Source organism: Crassostrea angulata, chromosome 4 (genome assembly GCF_025612915.1).
Source record: "Crassostrea angulata isolate pt1a10 chromosome 4, ASM2561291v2, whole genome shotgun sequence".
NCBI classification, from domain to species: domain Eukaryota; kingdom Metazoa; phylum Mollusca; class Bivalvia; order Ostreida; family Ostreidae; genus Magallana; species Magallana angulata.
This window is the reverse complement of record NC_069114.1, coordinates 28696389-28720967: the sequence shown is the minus strand read 5'-3', so window position 1 is coordinate 28720967 and position 24579 is coordinate 28696389. Positions and strand designations below refer to the sequence as shown.

Sequence of the window (24579 nt, the reverse complement as noted above, 5' to 3'; positions counted from 1 at the left end):
TTAATTTAGAGGCTATACGTTACTATTTTGAGAGATCTCGTGACCATAACGTATGATGATTTATAATCACAAGTACTTTGAAGAGCCTGACACATAGAAACACTCGACAATGTCCTCGACTTAACAGCACATTTTCACATCACTGATTCCACGGTAGAGAAATGACGGATTCTCAGTCAGAAAAGAAGCCCCTGTTGGGAGCAGTGAATGAGGGAGACGATGGGGAGGAGGAAGTTTTAGAGGGATGTGGAGGGACCATGGCATGCAACCCCCACCGTCCCTTGCATCGATACCTGGTGCTGGCCATCATGTGCTTCCTCAGCTTTGGTGAGAGCTCTTTAATAAACTCATTAGACCCATGTTTTCTGTTTAAATTCCGAAATTTAGAAAATTTTGACAATTTTAATTAATATAATTTACTACAATTACGTTGAGCTGCATATGTAGGTCTGTATAAAAACCATGCGAAAAACTTGAATATCAAAAGTCTTAATCATGTATTAAAGGATGTTGATCCCAGTTTTCATTTTTTTATTGCGTTTATTAATTGGTTAGTTCATGGAACTGGTTTTATATGATAGATTTATGGGTTTTTTCTTATTTAAAAATGCCTATAGCTGCAGGTCTGTAAGTTAATTTGGATGGAAGACCAAGGAGCTATTGCTCCTTATTCTTTTTTACATGTTATAAAGTTGCAATTTACCGGGCACAAAAGCTTACACTAGTTTTGGACTGATAAATCTTATTTTCCAACCCATTCTTTACAAATATTTGATTCCAGAAAATTCCTTGAGAAATTTTACAATCTTCGCTTTACTTGCTTCAGATATCCTTCACCAGCCCTGTTAAGTGAAGTAGTGTAGTTTGTTGTAAAATGTCAACTCTCGATCTGCATGCACATGAATTTAACACACTTGATTTTTCTAGGCCAGTTAGCATTGTTTAAAAGAAAATTTGAATGTGGAAAGTACAGGGACAGCATCAGTAGTAAATTGTTGGAAGAATTCAATGGAATAAGTACTGATTATTGTCACAGAATTTGTGTGGAAACAAGCAGGCATGTTCACGAAGCTATCTTAGGACTATAGTGTGTCCTAAGTACATCTTAGGATACGTCTTAGTCTTAAGTCTGTTTCTCGAAGCTCTCCTAAATTTAGGAACCGCCATAATTTTGTCCTAACTTTAGGACATCACCTTTCTTGTCCTAAGACCATCCTAAAGCTATAAAATCACGATTTTTGGGATATTGGGATGTAGTGAAGACTTTTCTTAAGACCGGTAGAATTAAGCAATATTTTCCACAGTTCCAGCATTTTCGACAAACATCAAATTCCTAATCCAGGAGGGGGGGGGGGGGGCATAGTCATTTATTCTATCATGTATGTTCATTTTAACAAAATGATGTGGAGGGGGACCCCGAACTCTCACCACTTCCCCGTTCCTACATGCCTGCCTTGGAGCTGACAAATTAAGAAAAAAAATTTCGCAAATAATATATCTGTTTGACGAATGAAAATGATTCAATTACTTTTTTTTTTTTCTTCACTGTACACTAAATGAGTTACATTCATTGTTTTGATTATTTGATCATAATAATTTTTGATAACAATTATTTAAATATCCTTTGCTAAAAAGTAAATTTACATCAGGTTATATAGGCCATGCGTGATCATTCCTAATTTTCATCAATTTATTCTGAAAAAATAATCTTTAAAAAATTTGTAATGTTGAATGAACTGTATTTATATATTTTAAAGATATATTACAACTTATTTCTTATTTAACATGTTCATGTATTCAACATATTGCAGATTAAAGGGAAATTGGTTGTGTTTGTACATGTGTTTCCTCATGTAACGTTTCAAATTCTACGAAAATCGCGTGTTTATGTATTACATGTACTTGAATGACAAGATTCTCAAATGTTAATTATCAAATGACAATACACACGTGTTGTTTACATAATTATTTGCTTGTAAGCCAATTCTGTCCTGATACATATTTTCTTTTTTAAAAAAGAACAGTTATTTGAATTTTTTGGGGCTTGTGATATTTTTTATTTGAATATTGTTTTTTTTTTTTTTTTGGGGGGGGGGGGGTTCATTTAAAAAAAAAAAACTAAATTGTTATTGGTCACAGATATATATTTAGGTAAATGTAAAATTCTTAAAATGTATACATTAAAACTACTGGTTTTAGGCCTATTGTGTTAACTACCGAGACGTACAATTTTCTCTGGCAAAATGTTTCATGATTCATCCCTATACAAGTCTCTCAAATTCGATTTGAATGAATATATGTAAAAAATAAGAATGGTTGTAGAAGGTTAGGATATCCTAACTTAAGATGTTCCTAAGTAACCGTCGAGCTACATCTTAAGACGTGTCCTAAGTTGATCTTAGGATGTTCCTAACTTATTTCCTAAGTCATATCTTAGGAACCACTTAGGTTATATCTTAGGAAAGTTTCGTGAACATGCCTGCTGGTTAATTAGTCCACAACTATCGCAAGTTTTTCAACTTTTTTGTTTGTCATAAATTGCAACTGAAGCACATGTAATATGCATTTGCCCATTAGTGATTTTCAATAAATAAGCCATTCTGACTTAAATGGTGTAGTTACATGCAACAGTTTGAATTCTACCATGGTGTGCAGCATGTACATGTGGATCTATATATTACCAGAGGAAGTAAATCGAAGTACCAAATACACAGTAAGTGTCCTTGAGTGATTGATACATTACTTCCAGAGCTAGATGTATTGTATGTTATGGGAAACTTGAGAGACCTTTTACCATCGATACCAAATGGTTGATATCATTACATTAATGTTAGGGGTCATATTATCATAATAGCTAGGATTATCACAAGAAATATGTAACAGTACACGTATTATTATTTGGTTAAAAGTATAACCAAAGTTATTGCAAGTGAGTTATCTATGACCTAGCTGGCTTATACCAGTGTACTAATGATATTGCATTGAAATGAAAGGAATGTCTCGTGTAAAACCTCACATGACCTAACTTGACTGTGCACTTTGAAACTTCAGAAAAATGTGATAACATACCAGTATTAAAAGGTGCATTAACTACTTCAGAATATTTTCTCAATTGAATTGCAGAAATATTTATTTCTGACCAATAATAACATTTAGTTTGAATAATTGATTTTAGAAAACTGTTAAAGTAGATTACGGTAGTTTTTGCATTCTTTGAGGGTTAAAAAAAGTCTTTAAATGATTTAACACTGTTGACTTCAAAGACACACATATACATCATATATATAGCTGGAGAAGGTTTTGTAGAATAAAAATTTTGTCTAAAAAGATAGCTAATAAAGAGCCCTCATAACATGAATGTTTCAAGCATGTATAGCACTTCACTTTACAATACCCAAATTATGATACATCTTATACATATCCTAATGTAACAAGCAAAATGCTTTCAGATGATTTAGCTAAACAGCTGAAACACTAAACTGATATAACCTCATCACACTAAAATAAATATTGAGTTCCTCAACACAAGATGAAATTTGCACTTTTACAATATAAGTACATGTAATTGTAGATGCTAGCTCATTTATTAGATGATAGCTGAATTGCATTTTTTGTTGCAGGTCTACATTTATTGATCAAAAGTAACAGTTACATGTTTACAGTAAAACATGGTTATAGCGAACATGCATATAATGAATTGATACTTACACGAAGTGATTTTCATTTCCCAACCCCCATGACTTTTTTTTACATATTGTAAACTTGACAAATTACGCTTATAATGAAGTAAACTCGCCTGTTCCTGGCTCTTCGACCGTTATTATATACCAGTAAGCGTGTTTTACTGTATATGTCTTCAGTAAACATTTTCACTATTTCCAGGGAGCTACTTCTGCTATGACAACCCTGCCGCCCTTCAGGACACGATGATCAAGGCCCTGGACATCTCGGAGAGCACCTTCATGGGCTTCTATTCCTGGTACTCTTGGCCCAATGTCATCCTCTGCTTCTTCGGAGGCTTTCTCATTGACCGTGTGTTTGGGGTCAGGATGGGGGCCATCATCTTCTCCTTGTTTGTCACTGCAGGACAGGTAGAGATCAAAACTCGTTCACATTACAGTCGCTATCTACTGTAGATTCCATATATATTTTTCACTAGTACTTTAATTATTTTGTGAATCCACTTTTTTGTATCAAATTGCAAGAACATAGAATTGTGAGCACCAAACCTTTGTGAAAATGTCAAGTAGTTCACAACTGACAGAAAATTTAAAATCCGCAAGAGAAGCTTCTTGCAATTTTATTCGGATTTTAATTCCTCATGTTTAATTAGGAATCTACAGTTCTCAAATTATCAAGGGTCTCAATATGTTAAAAAGCATTTCAAAGACCCAGAACTGATGGTTGTTTTAAAGCTTTTCAATGAAATTGTTCATTACGCCAGCCGTCAGCTTCATTAACATTGAACATCACCTTCAGAATGATGTCATATCAAATTGTCATGCAAAGTTTGTACACTGTAAATTCTTTTAATAAAGATTAATATCTTTTAGGAAAAATGATGTATACAACTATACATATCAAATTCTAATTCTTCAATAGGTGTTGTTCGCTGCAGGTGCCCTTGTAAACCACGTATGGCTGATGAATTTGGGCAGGTTTGTTTTTGGGTAAGTGAACAGTGATGAGAAAGATGCATTCATGGATTGCTATTTAAGTAAACATGGGTGTGATTTAATGATTAATTAAAAATCTATAGTGTGTATGATTAAAGATTGTCATATTTGCAATGCATTTCATTTTAAAATGTATTTGTTTCGATTTAAATTAAGTAAGGAAATGCCATGGTATACTAATTTGGGAAAGGGAAATACATGTAATTAAAAACTCCAACCAGTTGAAATTTCTCAGACCATGATCATTAATGACTGAAGCTGGTGTTCTTAGAATTCTGAAATTGGTTATGTGATGTATCAACTTTGTCACAGGTGAATGTTATATGCCTATATTTAACTTATTAGCCTTTTGGTAGTTGTGTCAAATGGCAATGTGACATAGTTTTTTCTATTTCCTTGTTGGCTATTTTGTCAACACTTATTGAAATAAACAGATCTGACCAGCTCTAGTGCTGTTCCTTCATATCTCTGGATATTTTACTTGAGACCAGTGTCATATTTTGGTTGTTTTAATTGATGCAAGTAAATAATTACATATATTATAATCAGAGTCCAAGGTCTTGTTAAAATGGGTCTATTCAATTCAATTTCAATTCAGTTTATTTCGCTCATACCATGGAATGGTACATGAGGTCAATCATTATATACAGTTCAAAAGTCAGAGGTACATTGTATAAATGAATAGATAAGTAGTAAATAAATAGTAAATAAGCATAAATATACAATATATACAATGAAGATAGGAAAAAGTATAATAATGGGGACAGACTATTATATCAAACTGTATATTTTGATAATAAAATAACATAATTTTTTCAGGTTTGTAGCATTTGAACAAGACATAAGTTCACAAAACTTAATAGTATTTGGTGCTGACCAGTATTTTTCATCAAGATATTTACGTCTAAATGTCAATAGTTCTTTACATTCGAGAATATAATGAAATTCGTCAGCAATTTGACCAGAATTACACAGTTTACACACTCTTTGGTTTAAAGGTGTATATACCATCTCCCAGTCTCCACTGGGAGATGGTGATTTGAGGTTCTAAATTTCATTAAAACCTTTCTGGGCCTAAGTGGCAATAAATTAATGTAATTTTCATAATTAAAATTTTACTTAAAAATCTTGGAAATTTGCCCTTTTGACGAGTCATTAATGTCACTAGACCATTTTTGGATATATTGGTCTTGTAACCTTTGTTTTACAATTGCAGAAATCCACTTTACATTTACAATATTTTGTATGAGCTGTGACCTTAGATCTACTTTTTTTTTTTAATGTTTGATTCATTTGTTACAGTATTGGTGGGGAATCATTATGTGTCGCCCAAAATACGTATGCTGTCAAGTGGTTCCAAGGGAAAGAACTCAACATGGTGTTTGGTCTTCAGCTGAGCTTTTCTCGAGTGGTGAGGTTCTTTATCTTAAAGCATAGTCAGGTCTTAGATTTTCCAACCATATACCATAAGGTTTCATATATACAATGTACTGACTTTTGAATACTCTTATTATTAGCAATCACTTTACTTTATAATTGAACAACTAGCTAATTGGGACTTTTCACATCAGAGCTGCTTTTGCTGAAAAATTTCAAATGCAGGACCTCTTCGGAGCAAGAAATATTTGCGATGATGACTCCAAATTTTGCAAGGTTCACTAGAACCTCATCATTTTAATGCACATTGAATTTAAATTGGTTAACACTAGCTGTCATCACCATTGTAGGGAAGTACTGTGAATATGAACATCATGCAGCCCATCTATCAGTGGATCACTGGATTTGGATTCAAAAACGACTACACGGACCTAGGAGTGGTCCTTATGATTGGTAAGGGAGGCAACTCAATGCTTCACTTACCGACTCAAAACACACCAACCGATACCCATATACACACTTGTTAGTGAAAAAAAACCCCACATGATAGACTATGAATTGTAACTTAACCATTATTTGAAGTACTGGTACATTTCTTGTTATGACTTTCATCAGAGTTATCTATGTTCTGCATGCAATAAAGTACATGTAATAACTGGTACTTGTCACTGTTGACTAATACAGTTCTGAAAATATTTTATGATTGTATGATGATTAATCTCATAAAAGTCGTACTTGCTCTGTTATTCTGCAGCATTTGATTTCCCCTCTGTATTGTATATACTTCACAGTATTTTTTCTCATTTTTCTATTGTTTTTTTTTTCCACAGGAGCCATCATGTGTGTGTTTTCTCTGTTCTGTGCTCTAGCATTGAGCTTCTTTGACAAAAGAGCAGACAGAATATTGAAACGAGCTGCTGTTACTTCAGGTAAAAGAAATCAAGAGATATACTGTAGATTCCCTTTTTTACATGAGTACTTTATTCCTTGATTTGCGGATTTGCATCAGATTGCGAGAATATAAAATCACACGCAACAAATTTTTAAAAATAAATTTATGTAGTAGGCCTACATGACGTTCAAAAAATAAAAGCAGGATTTTAACATTCACAAGGGGTGCAAGGGATGCTTCTTGTGATTTTACTCTGAATAATTTGATCCTTTGGTTTAATTATGAATCTGCAGTATTTAAGCTGAAAAATAGCATGCAACTGAGTAATGGTTGTAATGTTTACAAGTGTATATACTTTGGGAAGGATGGGGTTTAATTGTCTGCTGACCAGGAAATATACAATTGCTCTCTTGTTGTACAAGGAAAGCAGTTTTGTTATATGAATGAATAAAAAAAATCATCATTGTATTTCAACAAGGCAGTAAACTTAAAGTTTGCTGCAAATATACCTCCAGCAACATTTATTAATTAGGCATTATTACATGTAAGTTTCAAACAATGGGTTATTCTGTACAATCCCTAACAGAAGGCGGAAATATATAGGGGTACTTGTCTAAAGGTTTGAAAGTGATAACAGATCTAGCCTCAACATTGCTCTGAAGACTTTTTATTTTTGTGGTATTGTGAATTTTTTTGCATGCAATTATTATAAATATTATTGTGGTAGCTCTTGCATGAATTTACAATACAACAACTTTGACCTTTGACTTTTACAGATGAACAGATCAGGATAACAGATGTGAAGGACTTCCCCTTGACCTTTTGGTTGCTGAGTATCATCTGTGTAGGCTATTATGTAGCAGTCTTCCCATTCATTGGTCTAGGACTGTAAGTAAAAATCATATATTTCTTATACATGTCTTTTTATGTTGTACATGTATTATAGATTAACTTTCTGGTGTGATTATATATATAACTCAAACATCATAATATGCTTTATATATAATGACCTGTCTAATATTTTGATTGTCACAATTACGATCAAATGTTTCCAAATTCAACCAATGATATACTGTAAAAGCCATGATATTTCAATTATTAAGAGACAATGTCAGTAAGCATCGAGCTTCGCATGGAAAGTGAAAATTTTAAAAATCATTTAAAACCATACTAAGTTATCAAAGGAGAAGCAAATAACAAATTTTTAGCAAACTTTGAGTGATATTTTTTTTTGCTTGGTTTCCATAACAACAAAACAAATGTTTTGTTCCATATTGTCTATTAGTGAACAAAATCCTTGAAAAATAGAGATCTAAATATACAAAATGGGCCACTTCAGAGTTAAAAATATACCTTTTTAATAGTTTACCTAAAAAGACAGTCATTTGTATAATATAATTTGGATGGAATTATTATTCAATGAAATGACATCATAGTTGCTATGACAACCAGAAGAAGATATGTTTTACTAGATACAGTATTGTCATAAAACAAAGCCATTTTAAACCCTTTTTTTTAAAAAAAGCAACGACCTCTGCAAAAATAAATTATATCAGCATAATGACAGTGGTCAATATTATGTACATATTCAATAAATTTGGGTAGTTGGTTTTCCTAATTTTTTTGGCAGAATGATGAATATTTGCAATTTTCCACCATTTTTATTTCAGTTGGCCCTCTACATAGCCTATAAAAATTATGTATTAGTAAAAGTAAATATAAACTAAACATTCAATATGACTTGATTGTTAAGTTTTTACTTTTTAATGCTTTTTCTTTGTGCTTTAGGTCCATAGCAACGCAATTTTGTCCATAGCAACATCTTTTTGACACATCAAGTCATTAATTTATTTACGTTTATTTAACTGCATGTATGTAGATTATTTATATATATATTTTTTAAATATTATGAGAAGAACATTTTATTATCATATTTTTCTTTTTATTCAATTAAATAATTCCCATAGCAACATAATTTTAACCATAGCAACACATTTTTTGACACAGAAATCAGACCTAGAATATGTTTTTAATGACTGTATGTAGCTATATTTGATATTTTAAAAACATCATTATTTCTTTCCAATCACTTCCATTTTCTTTAGTTTTTCTAAATCATGTCCATAGCAACATTATATTCTCCCTAGCAACACATTTTTGCCATACAAATCAGACTCGAGATAGGTTTTATAAGCCTTCACACACTTTATAAGTTACAATTATGAAATGTTTAAATTTTAAAACTCATAAAAACTTTACCAAAATAATAAAAAACACATTATGAAAAGGATTTGTATGGCAACACTTATCTTTGTGTGTGTATATATATATATATAGAGAGAGAGAGAGAGAGAGAGAGAGAGAGAGAGAGAGAGAGAGAGAGAGAGAGAGAAGGACACACTTTGACGGAGATACAAACTTTATAATTTTGATAAATTTAATCAGTGTTTTTAACAGAAAAAAACCATTATACATAGCGGTAATTTTTCAATTGTTTGAATTTGTTTTCTTGTTAAGCAAAATTAACAGCAGAATATACTCTACCTTACTAATTTAATTGAAATGCAATTTTAACCATACAAATTTGTTTAAGGAAGGAGTCTTTTCTGGTTTTCGACTTGTCAAACGTAAATTTGATTAATTGTTCATTAAATCAAGATGAAAGGAAATTAAAATAGTATATTTTCTTTCTTTTTTACTATCATACAACTTGGCATAGAAAAATGTAATCAATGTTTAGAATGGAACAAGAACTATATTTTTGGCATAATATTGGCGTAGGAAAATATCACATGTTGCGCAATTCAGAACTGCTGCAGATTATATATATATAATGAGTCTGTTTTAGCATTTTAAAAACAATAACAATAATGTTGGATTTTTTTTTACTAACGTGAACATATAATATGATACTTGGGTTTCAGAATATGTTTTTAAAATATGATTTGCCTATCAAACAACATTTTTATAAGCTTTTTAAAGCGCCCATTCTATACATTGATTTTTGTGAAAAAATCACTAAAGTCAGTTTTTCTCTCTAATGAAACGGTCAATATATTAGCTTTTCTGTCAATTTATATCTTTATATAAAGTCTTCATAATACATAAAAATTAGAAATATTTTATTATTGGAAGCATAATAAAATAATCAAAATTTCTTCAAAATTTAAGAAAATTAGAGGAAATGCGGGCTAAGCAATATCAATTTTAGTATAAATATTTATTCCAATTTAGTAGTATAAGCTGATAGACACTCTCATGGTCTATGATTTCATTGAAAATTTGAATCTTCAAATCTTAAACAAATGTCAACAGAACTATAAAGAGCTACACTTATTTTTATCACTCTTTACGTTGAGGGAAAAGGTAGTGACCTTGACCTGACCTTTATCCGAAAACAGAAAGGTCAAATTTAATTAAACTGATAGAATCATTAAGTAATATGATCCGTTTGACTGTGTCAAAATTTCATGCATTTCTTATTATAAGAAGTATGTTTGATAATGAAAAGACTCCTTCCTTAAGGTAAAGTTTTGACTTGGTTACATAAAAAGTTATTTAAATATTTCTTGCTTCTAACAGAAGGACATCATACATGTATATAAAAATTGTTCATTGCCTAAATTTGTTTTTCCTAATTTTTTTTAACAAAATTACAACCCCCGTTTATGACATCTACAATGACTAACCTCAACAGTTCAAAGTGAAGAGTTTCAGTTGAAAATATACATGATGCGTTCACATAGCACACAAACAATACTACATATTACAAGTGGCCCATGGTTCTTATCGGTCACCTGAGTACCTGCAGTGTGGCTCTTTCATTGTATATTCATGTGCATTATAATTATAGGGCTATTATGAAATCATTTTTATTATTCCGGGATAGATTAATCCAATAAACTTTCAAAATTCTAAAAAAAATTATTAAAACGTCATAGCATAACATACAGTGACATAATTGAACAAATCTTAAGAACAAAAAAATAAATGGGCAAAAATTACACCACCCTACCCAATACATAACTATTAGAGACCTGTCCTTACAAGAAAACTCCTGATCCAGGGGCCATGAAATTCATAACTTTGAAAGAGGCATTCTTCCTTATCATAACTATATACTTATTTCATCGGATTAATACCCAGGAGCATAGGAGAACTACTGCATTTAGAGCCCCACCCTAAAACCAGAACACCTCACCCAGGGCCATGAACTTCCCAATTTTGGAAGAGGCACTCTTCCTCATCATAAATATATACCTGGTATGTACTTCAGTACATATATTAACTTTGGTTTAAATTGGTTCAGTGGTTTCAAAAAAGAAGCTAAAAATGTTCAAAAGTTTACAACCAATGTACAACGAATGATGACGGACAAATACAGATAGCTGCAGCAATAGGTCACCTGAGTGACTCGGGTGGTCTAAAAATAGTGAATCAGAAGTTCTAATAAAATGCTAAAGTGGCCAAGCTTCTAAAATTGTCCAAATCATTTTCAGCTTCTAGGTCCTTTTCTTCAACCATCTGATCACAACAGAAATCCTCCTCCTTTTTAAGTCCAATCTGCAGAAATAGCTGGAAACTTGATTTCCTGAAAGGAACTCATCAATTCTGAAAATGCGCTTTCCTTCTGCATTTCTCACTCTTCTCATCTCGGAGGCTACATCTTCTGGGTCAAGTTTATGACCACTGCTTTCTACAACCTCAAACTTTCAAGAAAGATTTTTGAGATTCAGTGAATCACTTAAACTTGCATTAATATTTTGACTTCAAAGCCCATCCTTTGTGAAGAACTTCAGCAGAACCAACTGGATATGTGTCTACTTCATTTTCCCCTTGTGTATTCTCCTTATCTGATTCCATCCTTTTTATAAGATGTTTTCTACAATTGGAACACACTCCTGTAAAAGTTCAAAAACTATTACAGTAAATGATGGAGATATCATCTAACAACTTCAAACAAGAGGCCCAGAAGCCACATCACTAATCTGAGCAACAATAGCTCATCAAATTAACTTCATGGTATCAGAACAAAATATCTAAAATAACAATTAAGAGTATACCTTGTTTAAAAAAATCTTTAAAATTTACTGCACATATTCCTATGTTAAAAATCAAATCCCTTTTTAAAAGACTTTTCAAAAGATTTTTTCTACTTATATTCCTTGGTTAAAACTGACCCAGTGGTTCTGGAGAGAAGTCAAAAATGCAAAAAGTTTACAGATGGATGGAAAGACAGACAGACATGTGGATGTAATCAGAAAGTAATCAGAAATGCTCACTTGAGCTTTCAGCTCAGGTGAGATAATAAAAAGCAAATCAATTATTTGATTACTTTCGTTTAATTTTGTGTAACTGTTTGAAGAGCCAACATGGCTGAAAGCACTCGCAGTAAAGAATTTATTTAATTTGGACTGTAACATAAGTCATTACAAAAACTCAGTGGTCCGAAGACTGCGGCCAGAAATTTTTTTTATTCCTGCCAGTGAAATTAAAAAATTGAAAAGTATGATGGACTTGTAAATATTTTAAAAGCCAAATGTCTAAAACAATTTGTAATCAATTTTGAATATTACACATATGGATATATGGGGGCAAGTAAATTTTTTTGCAGGCCAATATATTTTGACAGACTACTGGTCCTAGGCTTTATTTATCAACACAGAGAGAGAGAGAGAGAGAGAGAGAGAGAGAGAGATAATATAGAAATAAAGATTCTGTGTTTTTAATCTCAATGCCATAATAATCAAAACTAGACTCTTGTTGCAAAAGCAACAAAAAGGTCTTCCGTTTTGATATACATGTATCAATTTAACTGTAAGACATTGCTTCTCTCAGTATTTCATAACCATTAGACAACAGGACTTAATTGACTATCAATTTGTCTTACTTTGTCAAACAGAAGCAGTAAATCTCTTAAACAACATGAATTGTTTGAACTCTTCCGGTGTGGACCGGAAGTGACAGTTGACAAAATAAAAACGGTTAAACACATCTTCTATCAAATGTCTATCATCCGTGTAAGTTTTGTGTCTTGGTCACTTACAGTTTATGAGACTTCGCTGTCATAATATTTGTTTTAAAAAGACTACCTGAGATATTTGAGATATCTCACCGGAAGTAATTTTTTTTGTTTATTAATCATCGGATAGATGACATATGAAAGCGTTTATACCTTTATATCATTTCAGTGTTAAACAAATAAAATGCGTAAAAACATAATTTTTGAAGTGCTTCCGGTGACGACCGGAAGTTACGACGAACAAAACAAAATAGTTTAAACACATCTACAGCTATAGGTCTATCATCCCTCAAAGTTTGGATGTTCAAGTCTTTATCGTTTCTGAGATCTCATTGTCCATAGCTTTTTATCGCGGGACAGGAAACGGACGACAGGAAGGGAATTTTGAAAAAATGAAAAAAATACCTAGAGATATTTTCGTTCTCTATCAGTCCTATAAATTTCAAAAAAATCCATCCATGCATCTCTGAAAAATCGAGTTAAACTTTTAAAAAACTTCATTTGTTTGAACTCTTCCTGTGTGGACCGGAAGTGACGGTCAACCAAATAAAAACGGTTAAACACATCTTCTATCAAATGTCTATCATCACTGTAAGTTTCGTGTTTTGATCACTTACAGTTTCTGAGATCTCGGGGTTCAAACATTTACTTTAAAAAAGGCTTCATGAGATATTTGAGATATCTCACCGGAAGTAGAATTTTTATGTTTATTAATCATCGGATAGATGACATATGTAAGCATTTATACTTATATTTCAATTCTCCGAGAAATATATTAAATGCGTAAAAGCATAATTTTTGAAGAGCTTCCGGTGACGACCGGAAGTTACGACGAACAAAACAAAATAGTTTAAACACATCTACAACTATAGGTCTATCATCCCTCAAAGTTTGGATGTTCAAGTCTTTATCGTTTCTGAGATCTCATTGTCCATAGCTTTTTGTCGCGGGACAGGAAACGGACGACAGGAAGTGAATTTTGAAAAAATGAAAAAAAAGCCTGGAGATATTATCATTTTCTATCAGTCCTGAAAATTTCAAGAAAATCCATCCATCCATCTCTGAGAAATCTTGCGGACAAAAAACGGACAAAAAAAAATAATAATAAGAAACATTACAATCACTATAAGGTCTTCCGTTGGAAACGGAAGACCTTAATAATTGACAAACCTGAACCAATTCTAATAAGACAATCATAATACTTCTTCAGGAAGAATGACTGCTCTTTTGTTATGGTTCCTTTTGAATTGCTCTTGCTTTGATGATTACATGTCCATCCAAGGGAACACATCATACTTGACCTCCATCCAACACCAAGAACATATCTAAATAAGATGTTAAAATTCATTTGTAAATGTGTTTTCATTACTTAACTAATTTTTTTCACAAATGCCCACTGCATGGTCAAGTAATGATGCAATCAAAAGTTTTTACACATACTTTTGATATAATCAATCTGGCAGGCATATTTTTTTTTAATTCTACATTCCCAGTTATGTCTACTAATGCTTAATTTTTGTTCCACTGACAGTTTTACAATTGTCACTCAATGTAAAACAATTTCTATGGGTCATTTTTTCTGTTAATTCAGAGATTTACAAGCAACTCTTTCAAAACTAATCACATGTTCTTATTGATAAAGGTGTTTAATGTAAATTCTGCAAGTCTTTGAATTTAATTGTCTGATATTCATAACCATACTATGAAACATGATACATTCATAAGACATGTCACATACCTGTGTTTTGGACAGATGGTAAGTATTTCATCATCTTCACTGAAAAAACCTCCCCTTATTTTCAATAATTCTGATTCTGATTTTAATCTTCTTCAAATTGAAAACTGTCGGAGGTGTGCATCTATGGAAAGATTACAACATGTCATAGGAATAATATGTCTTGGCCAGGTCTTTTTGTATATCCACAGGTATCATTCGGTGTGAAAAAGCTAAGCTACAGACAAACTGATTTCCATCTAAAAGAGAACAAGATATCTTATTAATATAAAAGCTTGTTAATAAACTGATATTGAGCATTCATGTATTTCCAAAACAAACATACATGTACTACATCTGAGAGTCTAACTATGATAGTGTAATCTTATCATCATGGAGGCTTGATTTGGAATTAAAAATTGAAAATTAAAATTGCCCATTAAAAGAGAATGTATAATAAACATTCTGTCTTTTCATATGTTTAGTGGGGGGGGGGGGGGGGGGGGAGGAGAGAGAGAGATAGGGGTGGGGGTTATGTATTTTTCATATAAATTTGCATTAATTCATGAATGCTTTACATCATTACTGGTAACTTATTTGAAATCCATCCAACATACTGACAAAAATACACATATTTTCAAAAGATGCTGTCATATCTCCGCAACTTCAAGCGGATGACAATTAAAACAATTAAGACAAAGTTCATGAGTCATTACAATTCTTTCTAAAAATCTATGTAAAATTGGCAAAGAGTGTATTTTTATTTTAGAAATTAACAATTTAATTGAAATTATTCTAAACTCATCACATATGTTGACGGAACAACACTTACATTTACAAGTTGAATCGGATGTCATTCCTCTGCAATTTTAAACAAACATCAAGCAACCACAACTCCCTGTAAAATCAATCAAAAAGTCACAAATTTTTTATCCGTTTATGAAGCAATATAGATGTTTTACATTAAATATTTTTGGCATAGATCAGACATATTTATAAAATATCACCTACCATTACAAGTTGCTGTAAGTCCTCTGCAAAATCAAGCAGACTACAACCAACTGAGCAGACAGCATGTTTGGTTTCCACTTCCTGTTAGTTTAATTAAACCTCCGCCGCAGAAGAGTTCCATAAAGGGGGGTAATATTACATATTCAAAATCAAAGTTTGGCTACTTTGCTTTTAATGTTATTTCTTTTATACACATTGACTACCGTTTTTCACTGATAAATCTTATAAACCAATGTAAGAATTTTTTATCTAATATAGAATCAAAACAAATTCAGGTTGCTTTTTAGAGAAATTAATTTTTAAAAATACTTTAAATTTTACAATGAAAAATGTTAAAAAAGCAATTTGGGAAATAATACTTTGACATTCTGATTTCCAAATAAATGCAAAATTTAGTGTTATCAATTTTTTTCAAATTTAACAAAATTTTATGTTGATATGCATTGTTATTTTTACAAATTTGATGATTTGTTGGTATTTTAGTGTTTTTGTCTATTTTTGGTTGTTGCCATGGAAACAATGACCCTGTGGCCAAAAATACCACATTTCTAAAATACCGCTTACCTGTATTAATCAACATAACAATATCAAGGAAAAATAATTTTTTACACTTTCCACTTATAATATGGACAAAGCTCAATGATTACTGACATTGTCTCTTAACTATATAATATTTCTGACAATAAAAAAATTACTTGAAAATGACGTACCAGTAACTGCATATTAGCAGTGAATCAGTATTTTGGAAGGGAATGTTATAATTGCAGCAGAATATGGAAATAAATATCATAATGTGCAATTTGTTTGCATTTATTTTTATCGTTATGACTTGATGTAAAGCTTCTAAGGTAATCCATCCATAACTAAGGTAAATTTAACAATTTTGATAGATTTTAACTATTTTGAATATCTATTAAAATTATTATGATGCCGACATAAACCAAACTTGGGAATATGTATGCAGTCGATTAAATGAACTTTTTGCACTTGGAACTTTTTTAAAGAGTTGTCTGCCCCTTGCAAAAATTAAAAAAAATTCAATTATCAAAAATATTTATGGTAAATAATTAATTTTTTCAGCATTGTCAAAGAACATGAAAGCTTTTGCAACTTTTTACCAAGATATTTGTGAGAAAATTATTTGTGCTATAAAGATATATTTAAAAATGCATTTTTTCCCTGTAGACTTCAATGTTAACTTCAAGATGGGATAAATTTGTTAAAATTCAAAATTTTTAAAAATTTTAAAGATGAATCTTTATTATTACATAAACCCCTTAAAACCACATTAAAATTTTAGCAATCAAACTTGCAATCTATTAGGTATGAAATGTGGATGGACTACCTTAAAAGAAAACGTTCATTCAATAAGCATTAATGCTATAAATTTGAAAGCTGTGTACTGTCAATATTACTAGAATTAAGTTGCAATCTCTTACAAGAGTTGCTGTTCCTATTTCACACGTAGTGATGGCCTATACAATTAACAATATCTTTGAAAGTAGATGAAATCGCTGAATTTGATTTGATAAAGGGAGAATGGTCATTGTCTTAAAAAAATAAATTCTTTGAACTTGTCATCCCAGTGGCAATTTACATAAAAACTTTGATTGTATTATATGTTTCATATTTCTATTAGTGGATCAATAGAAATGATTCATTATGTGCTTTTTAAAATGAATTTTATTAAAGCAGTTCAGCACCTGTGTTAGTTTTGAATATTGAAGATGTAGGTCTTATTTTGAGACTTGGTTTTTTAAATATTACATAACATAACTTATGGTTTCACTTTAAATTATTCAACTTGTCCCTAAAGTTTATCAAATGTTACGTATCAATTTTTGTTTTAGGGTATTTTTTGAAATGAAGTGGGGATTTGAACCAAACTTAGCAAACAACGTAAACAGGTACGTACATGTATTATCATATACTGAAAGATTGTAAATGACTTTTAATGTAAAGATGGAAGCATTTACAGATAATTTCAATAAAGAACAAATGTGTAAAAAGTCATTGTCTTAATAATTTGTCAAGATAGCTCACTACAGTATATATGGCAATTTAAATGTTTTGTTAAATTTTTGTATCAACCGATTTGGTTGAATATTATCATTATTAAAAATGCACTCTTTGAATAGCCAGTATCAATGCTTTGAAATATTTTTCAGTTTAGTGTACATCATCTCTGCAGTTGCCTCCCCTGTCTTTGGTTTTCTGATTGATCGAACAGGAAGAAATGTTTTCTGGGTCATTCTGGGCACGGTGTGTACCATTGGCTGTCACGCGCTGCTGGCATTTACATTTCTCAATCCATATGTTGCCATGGTGAGCTTCTACAAATGTACTGTTTGAAATTCCATAGCATAATCTAGCTACTGCTAAGTCCTTTGATTATAAGGAGTAATGTATTTATACGTAGAGCTTTATGTTAAGGATACCTGAACAAACACTGTTCCGTACAGAGTAGAAAGAATAATCTTACCGTGACCAGGCCCCGGGGCCATGAAACTTAGACAAGCTCACTTTTGATCTAAGTCTCATTTTTCTACTATATATTCCTTGTGGAAAAGTAAGACTGAGATCAAAAGTGAGCTCATCTAAGTTTTATGGCCCGGGGCCAGGCTACGCTCAGGTCTGCAGGAGTCTGTCACTTTAACTATAGAACATTCTATCTATGTACAGAGAGGCCCATTGCTTTAGTACATACATGCATTAATTAATTGCCATAAAACATACTTTTATTGAATCAATTCTGTTATTCAGTAAGGATTGGGAAACGGGCATATTGCATGTACTGGTGTACCCATTCCTTGAATTCATACATTGACTTATGATTGTAACTGATGTCACACTATTCTCTCTTTGAGGCAGTTAACAGGGATGGTCCTGTGATAGAACGTTTAATTGTTTATCTCATTAACAAGATATTTTCTTGATCTCCTACGAATGATAAGTTTACGTACACATGTTTATCCATGACTCATCAATTTTGTTGATTTTTATGAAGTACATGTTGTTGAATGTCAATATACAAAAGGTGACCTGAATCATCATTTACTTAACGTAAACAACTCAAAGAGGATAAGTCAAAGCATGTAAATTCAGCCTGGTGTGATCGCGAGACCAAAGTTGTTTGTGAAAAATATTCTGTGAGCAAGAAGTATGTGTACACCTAGTAGATATTATCTAACTGAATAAAAATGATATGGATTTTCATCAGTTTGGTTTAATTGGGATTAAATAGAGAGAAATATCATGACAATTCATATAATCTCCAAGCACTTTTGCGACTTTTCAAGCTTTTCAAGCAATATTTTAAAACAAATTCTGTATACTGGTTATTTAAAGTATTTAATAACTTTCCTTGACACAGATAATGAGATTTTATAGATCTATTTTAGAGATTTGGAAAATACACTCCTTATGACATCACAAAGGACTATGTGCGGTTTTATGCATTTTTTGCCCCCAAAATCAAAGTTTTAGAAAGAGCTTTAAAAATAAGGTGAAAGATAGTTAAAATCATATCGGAAATAAAGGTGTAAAAGGTTATCACCAGAGTGACGTCTTAATGTAGGAATGACATCATGAAGATTGCATTTTTTTGATAAATTGATGTTTTGTAGCAAAATATGGGTGTTTTCCGATGGTTTTTTGACTGGGAAATATCGAGCACAGGCTTGCTCAAGTACCATTTTTAGTATAATGTGTATAACAACCTGAAGAAAAACATATGTTAAAATTGCACTTGAGCAGACCTGTGCTCTATACTTCCGAATGCAAAATATAGAGCAAAAATGAGAATATTTTCATTTTTTTGCAAATTTGTGGGAATTAGGTCATTTAGATAACCTCATAGATAAACAGCGAATGAGCAATGATGACTAAAATCAAGATTTAAGTTATAGGCATCCTCTATACAATAATTTGTGAAGATTTGATTTTTATACGATACTACAGTTGAACTTTGATATCTCGAACACTGATATCTCGAATACAATGGATATGTCAAAGTGATTTGTAAGTCCCAACCCCTTATTTATAAAGTACTTTACCCTCGATATCTCGAATACTTGGATATCTCGAAATTTTTAAACAGTCCCATCTAGTTCGAGATAACGAAGTTTGACTGTATTTAAAAATTGGTTGAAATCGTGGGCAGACATTTGACCATACCGAACATAGTCCTTTCATATTTGATAAATTGTAAAATATCTTGTACTTTGCGTATACCTTAACAGATAATTCTGAATAAAAAGTCTTTGGTGAAAAAAGAAACTTTGCATCAAAAATAAAACTGGCCTAAGAATTCTAAATGATATCTTTAATTCTTATGAACATTTATACTCCGTTAGTCTTGCCATTACAGTTATTGTAAACCAACTTTTATTCACTACAACTTTATTTCGTGATTTACTGGGGATAAACTAGTGCACGACAACTAATTTTTGCAGCTAAACCTTAACCAGACCCTTGCTGTTATAACAAGTTTCTGACAAGGAGTAGTTCGCTGGGAGAAATATTTGAGACGATGAGGCTTTTTTGAGCCTCATGAAAATTTCTTGCACATAAATTAAAGTTGGTTTACAGTTTGGTTGACACTGTAAACATCACCCACCCTGTAATTTTTTTTACCGTTTTAATTGTTTAATTGTAGACTATAGTTTTTTAAATGTTTGCTTAATAAGTGAACTCTGCAATTTTGTATTAATGTAAAGATGTCAGTGAATGCTTCAATATCCATTTTCTCTTCATAATATGTAACTTCGCTTTTTTTTTTTTCAAAGTCCTGTATGGGATTAGCCTACTCCATCCTCGCTAGTGCTCTCTGGCCGATAGCCTCCCAAATTGTACGCAATAGTCAGTTGGGGACAGCTTATGGCATGTAAGTAGAATAAAAACAATTCGATCATCTGAAAAAAATACTCAGTTACTGTCTACGGCCTGTAAGTATGAAAAAAGCTCCTTAATTTTGACTGATTAAAACCAATTCTTTTTTTGATCTACCATCTGAAACAATACTCAGTTATGGCTTACTTTTGGCATAACTAAGTGAAAAAAAATTATATGAATAAAAACAAATCTTTTTGATCTACTATTTGAAAAATTGCTTAATGGCATGTATGTAGATAAAAAAAAACCTTTTTGATATGCCATCTGAAAGTGGTGTGAAAAATTCATTATTACCAGGAGTGAGCAAAAAAAAACATGAATTCATTTTAAATAAAAAAAATTCCTAGAATTCTTGGAATTATTCAACAGGCACACAACTCTCAAAGGAATGTATCAACCAAAAAAAAATGAGCAACCTTGGATTTGCTAAATTAGTCTCAGTTTTGATGTTAGTGAAATTGCTCTGCAAGTGATGCATACATTTCTTTTAAGTTTCAAAGATCAATATGTGAAGTGTGTATATTTTAAATATGTACATCAAATTGGTTTGAAGTATGCAAATTCGCATATGACAAATCTCTCTTTGCTGTAGACATTTCATGACAAGCATGTCGCCAGACACACAAAATCTGCTTCAAATGTCTCATCCTTTGCTTTCTTTAAAAAAAATAATATTCAGATTATATAAGGAACAAATAACTACATTTTGATAAATTTTTGAATGCTCAACAAGAAGTTTGTTGGACTCTGACCCCCAAAAAAGCACCTTGAACAGTCTATAATTTTTCATTAAATGAAGAATAAACCCTTATACCTGTTGATATGTTAATTCTTTAATGGTTGTCTGGGTCTGTTTTGTAGCATGCAAGCTATACAGAACCTGGGTTTGGCTGTGATAGCCATCGTAGCAGGTGCCATTGTGGACTCTAGTGGCTATCTCATCTTAGAAGTTTTCTTTCTGGCATGCCTCTGTGGTACGTTCACTACTTGGTCTGACTTGTCAAACATTTTCATATATGTATACAGGCTTAATTGTGTCCCATTAGCTCAAACCTTCATTGGGAGATTTCAAAACAGTTACTCACAAATTTAAAACCAATCAAATTTCAAAACAGAATTTTGGTATTTTTTAAATGTGCGATTTGGGGCTCATTATCCTGTATACAGTATTTCTTTCTGAAATTCACCCTTTAGGAATAAATCTTCATCTGCAAACTGAAAATTAAATTCTATATAACAAAAGGATAGTAAAGATTTCTAGGGCACACTGTCTGCAGACATTGAATTTTTGGTCTATACATGTAATTCTTTTATACCATTTTAGTTGCCCTCATAGCAGCTGTGATGTTATATCTAGTGGATGCCTCTAGAGGTAAGAAAACATTTTTACCCCAATCCTCAAAAGGGTTCTGAGTTGAGGTTTAAGAGTACTTTTTACTTAAGTCATGAACAAAAAAAATGAAATATCACAATAATTTTTAGTGTTTAAATCTTCTCTTTGTGAAATTAAAATCTCAGAAGGCATCGATTATAATATACATTTAATTTATTCTTTACATTAATACAGTGCTAAACTGTGAAAGAATGTTGACTAAGAATAATGTTATAAAGCACCACACCAAGAAACTTTAAACCCTGTGGATTTTCTAACCTTTTCATACCTGATCCTAATCAATAAATCTTTTATTACTTTTTGGGGGGTTAAAAGTAAGTTATTTTGATTTTCCATTCAGGTGGAAAGCTGAATAGGTCAGCCAAAGAAAGGAGGAGGTTAGCAGCTTTGAAAGAGGAAGAAGAAGAAGAGTAAGTACTAGTATATGATGTAGGACTGAACTTCTTCATCTTTGCCTAGCCAAGGGTTTTTGGTCCACTCCATATGGGGAGCGAAGTGGACTGAAAACCCTTGGCTAGCGAAGATGGAGCTTCTTATGATATTCACAGCAAAATCTAGAATTTGATTAATACAGGTTTCAAAAAACCTTGCCAAGGAATGGACAACCTTAATTGATGACGTTGATTTTTTTTGTTTTTGTTTTTTTCAGGAAGAAGTTATTAGACTGATGATAACACTGGTGGGAGTTTGTCTGTAGTGAAGTGATGATTTGATTGTGTAAAGTTTAGGGCATCTGAAGACTCGCTGGTAAACATCAGACTCGTCTAGAAGGGTTTTTTTTTCTTCAGGTGAACTCCATGAACACACACCATAAAGACACTGAAGATTTCTCTATCTGAATATGAGGAATTACCTCAGAACTTGGTGCTTTTCATTCACAATCATTAAAACATTTACGTCATCTCGTTAACATGTCTGAGACCCATCCCACAGAATCTTACTAAGTTAGTTTCCAGTTCAATAAACTTTTTCAAAACAGTTATTACTACATGAGAGACCGAAAAGTGGTTACCTTAAATCAACAAGAGTTACTAAAGGCATGCTTTTATCTACATATACGGCATACTTTTATCTACATATACATGTATATGTAGATTTAGTGGATTTTGCAAATCTGCTTATTCATTGTCAATGAATGAACAACAAAATTGAACTACATGTATGTACTATTTGTCTGTGTAATTTATATCAATTTCATTAAATAACAATTTTTGTGTCTCGATACCTACTTTGCTCATGAATCATGCAAAACATGTGATATAATGATGTTGTTGTGATGAAAGTGTGCATTGTTGCTTGTATACAAGTACATGTATTTTATTTTATTAAAGACCTGTTTTGTCTTCTTGATTGTTTTTGCCAGTGAGTTCCTCAAAAACAAAAGTTTTAGGTAAAGGAAATAATCAATATTGTCTGTTTGTTTATCAGTATTATTTATTTGAGTTCAATGAGTTGTTTTCTAATCCTTGTAAAAATAGTAAGGAGTCTTTGAATACCACACAGTTTGGCGAAAATCTAAACAATTAGATTCTTTAACTGTGTAGTTGTGACTTTATTATGTCCAATACCATGCACAGTAGGGTTGAAGAAACTTTAATTAAATCAACATGCAATATTTTGCCAGGTCATTAAGTACATAACCTTAAAAAAATATATCTAAAAATATAATTCCCTGGGTTCCTTCTGTTTTAAAAGTGTTTAAATAGGATACCTCGCGCAACACATAGTCTGAAATTACAAATGCCACTTTAATGATATATATATCGTAGCAAATTAATTGAAGAATACAATGATTAATTAATTATGTCTCTAGACATTTCTCGATATATCCAAGTGAGGATTGAACCAGCTGCAACTTGTGAAAAACCTTGTCGGGGGAGGGGGGGGTGGACATTTTTAAAATTTGGTGTCACCATAGCTGGTATATAGGTGTATTCGCTGTGTACAGATACAGGGCAAAGGATTATATAAAAAAAACAACCTTTACATAACTTTATAAATACCAGCCATTCCCCAAATACATACATGTATTTATGAAACAAATACATACATGTACATGTATTTATCAAATATCAACGTTTGAAATGTGTTGATATCAAAAACATGAGAAAAATCCTAAATTACATTTGAATTTGCTTTTCTGTATTAATTAAACATTAATTTATAGTGTAGAAATTCGAATGAAATCTAAGACATCCTCTTGATCCAGGAACCAGGACCTTAGCCTAGTGCATGATACACGAGCCGTTGGACGTAGAACATCCTGTCAACCTAGGAGTCTGTATTTATGTTTTATGTCTATGTCAGTCTACCCCCCCCCCCCCCCACGCATTAGGTTTAGGATTCTGAGAATTTTTACCCCCTCCCCTTTTTTTTTGCTTGTCAAGATTTTTTTGAAGAGTCTGTCCCCCCCCCCCTTTCAAAAAAATGCTACGTGCCTGTATTAATATTCAAAAATTCAAAAAATAAATAAATCGAGACAGACTAAACTAAATATGAAGTTCAAAATTCAAGAGATCTTTTTGTATTGGTAAAATGGGATATATTAATATTACTATATATTTCCTAATATATCCAAGTGTGAGGATCGAACCAGCTGCA

The 24579-nt window shown here is 31.9% G+C and overlaps 1 protein-coding gene and 1 pseudogene across 2 annotated transcripts; one reads left to right on the top strand and one right to left on the bottom strand.

Moving 5' to 3' along the window:
- The first annotated feature begins 24 nt into the window (after positions 1-24).
- Positions 25-23328, top strand: LOC128179435 (major facilitator superfamily domain-containing protein 1-like). Of its 2 annotated transcripts, none has more exons than XM_052846850.1 (14): positions 25-327; positions 3883-4091; positions 4603-4670; positions 5979-6087; positions 6404-6506; positions 6884-6982; positions 7722-7833; positions 17543-17599; positions 17861-18017; positions 20480-20577; positions 21447-21559; positions 21910-21957; positions 22319-22392; positions 22632-23328. In XM_052846850.1, the coding sequence occupies exons 1-13, from the start codon at positions 162-164 to the stop codon at positions 22390-22392; spliced, it is 1413 nt and encodes a 470-aa protein (XP_052702810.1). In that variant the 5' UTR covers positions 25-161; the 3' UTR covers positions 22632-23328. The 2 variants fall into 2 exon arrangements, with proteins under 2 accessions (XP_052702810.1, XP_052702809.1); XM_052846849.1 differs by having other exon boundaries at positions 26-327; positions 22319-22388; positions 22628-23328.
- On the bottom strand, positions 10472-16360 carry LOC128179438 (uncharacterized; annotated as a pseudogene).
- Positions 23329-24579: the final 1251 nt, after the last annotated feature.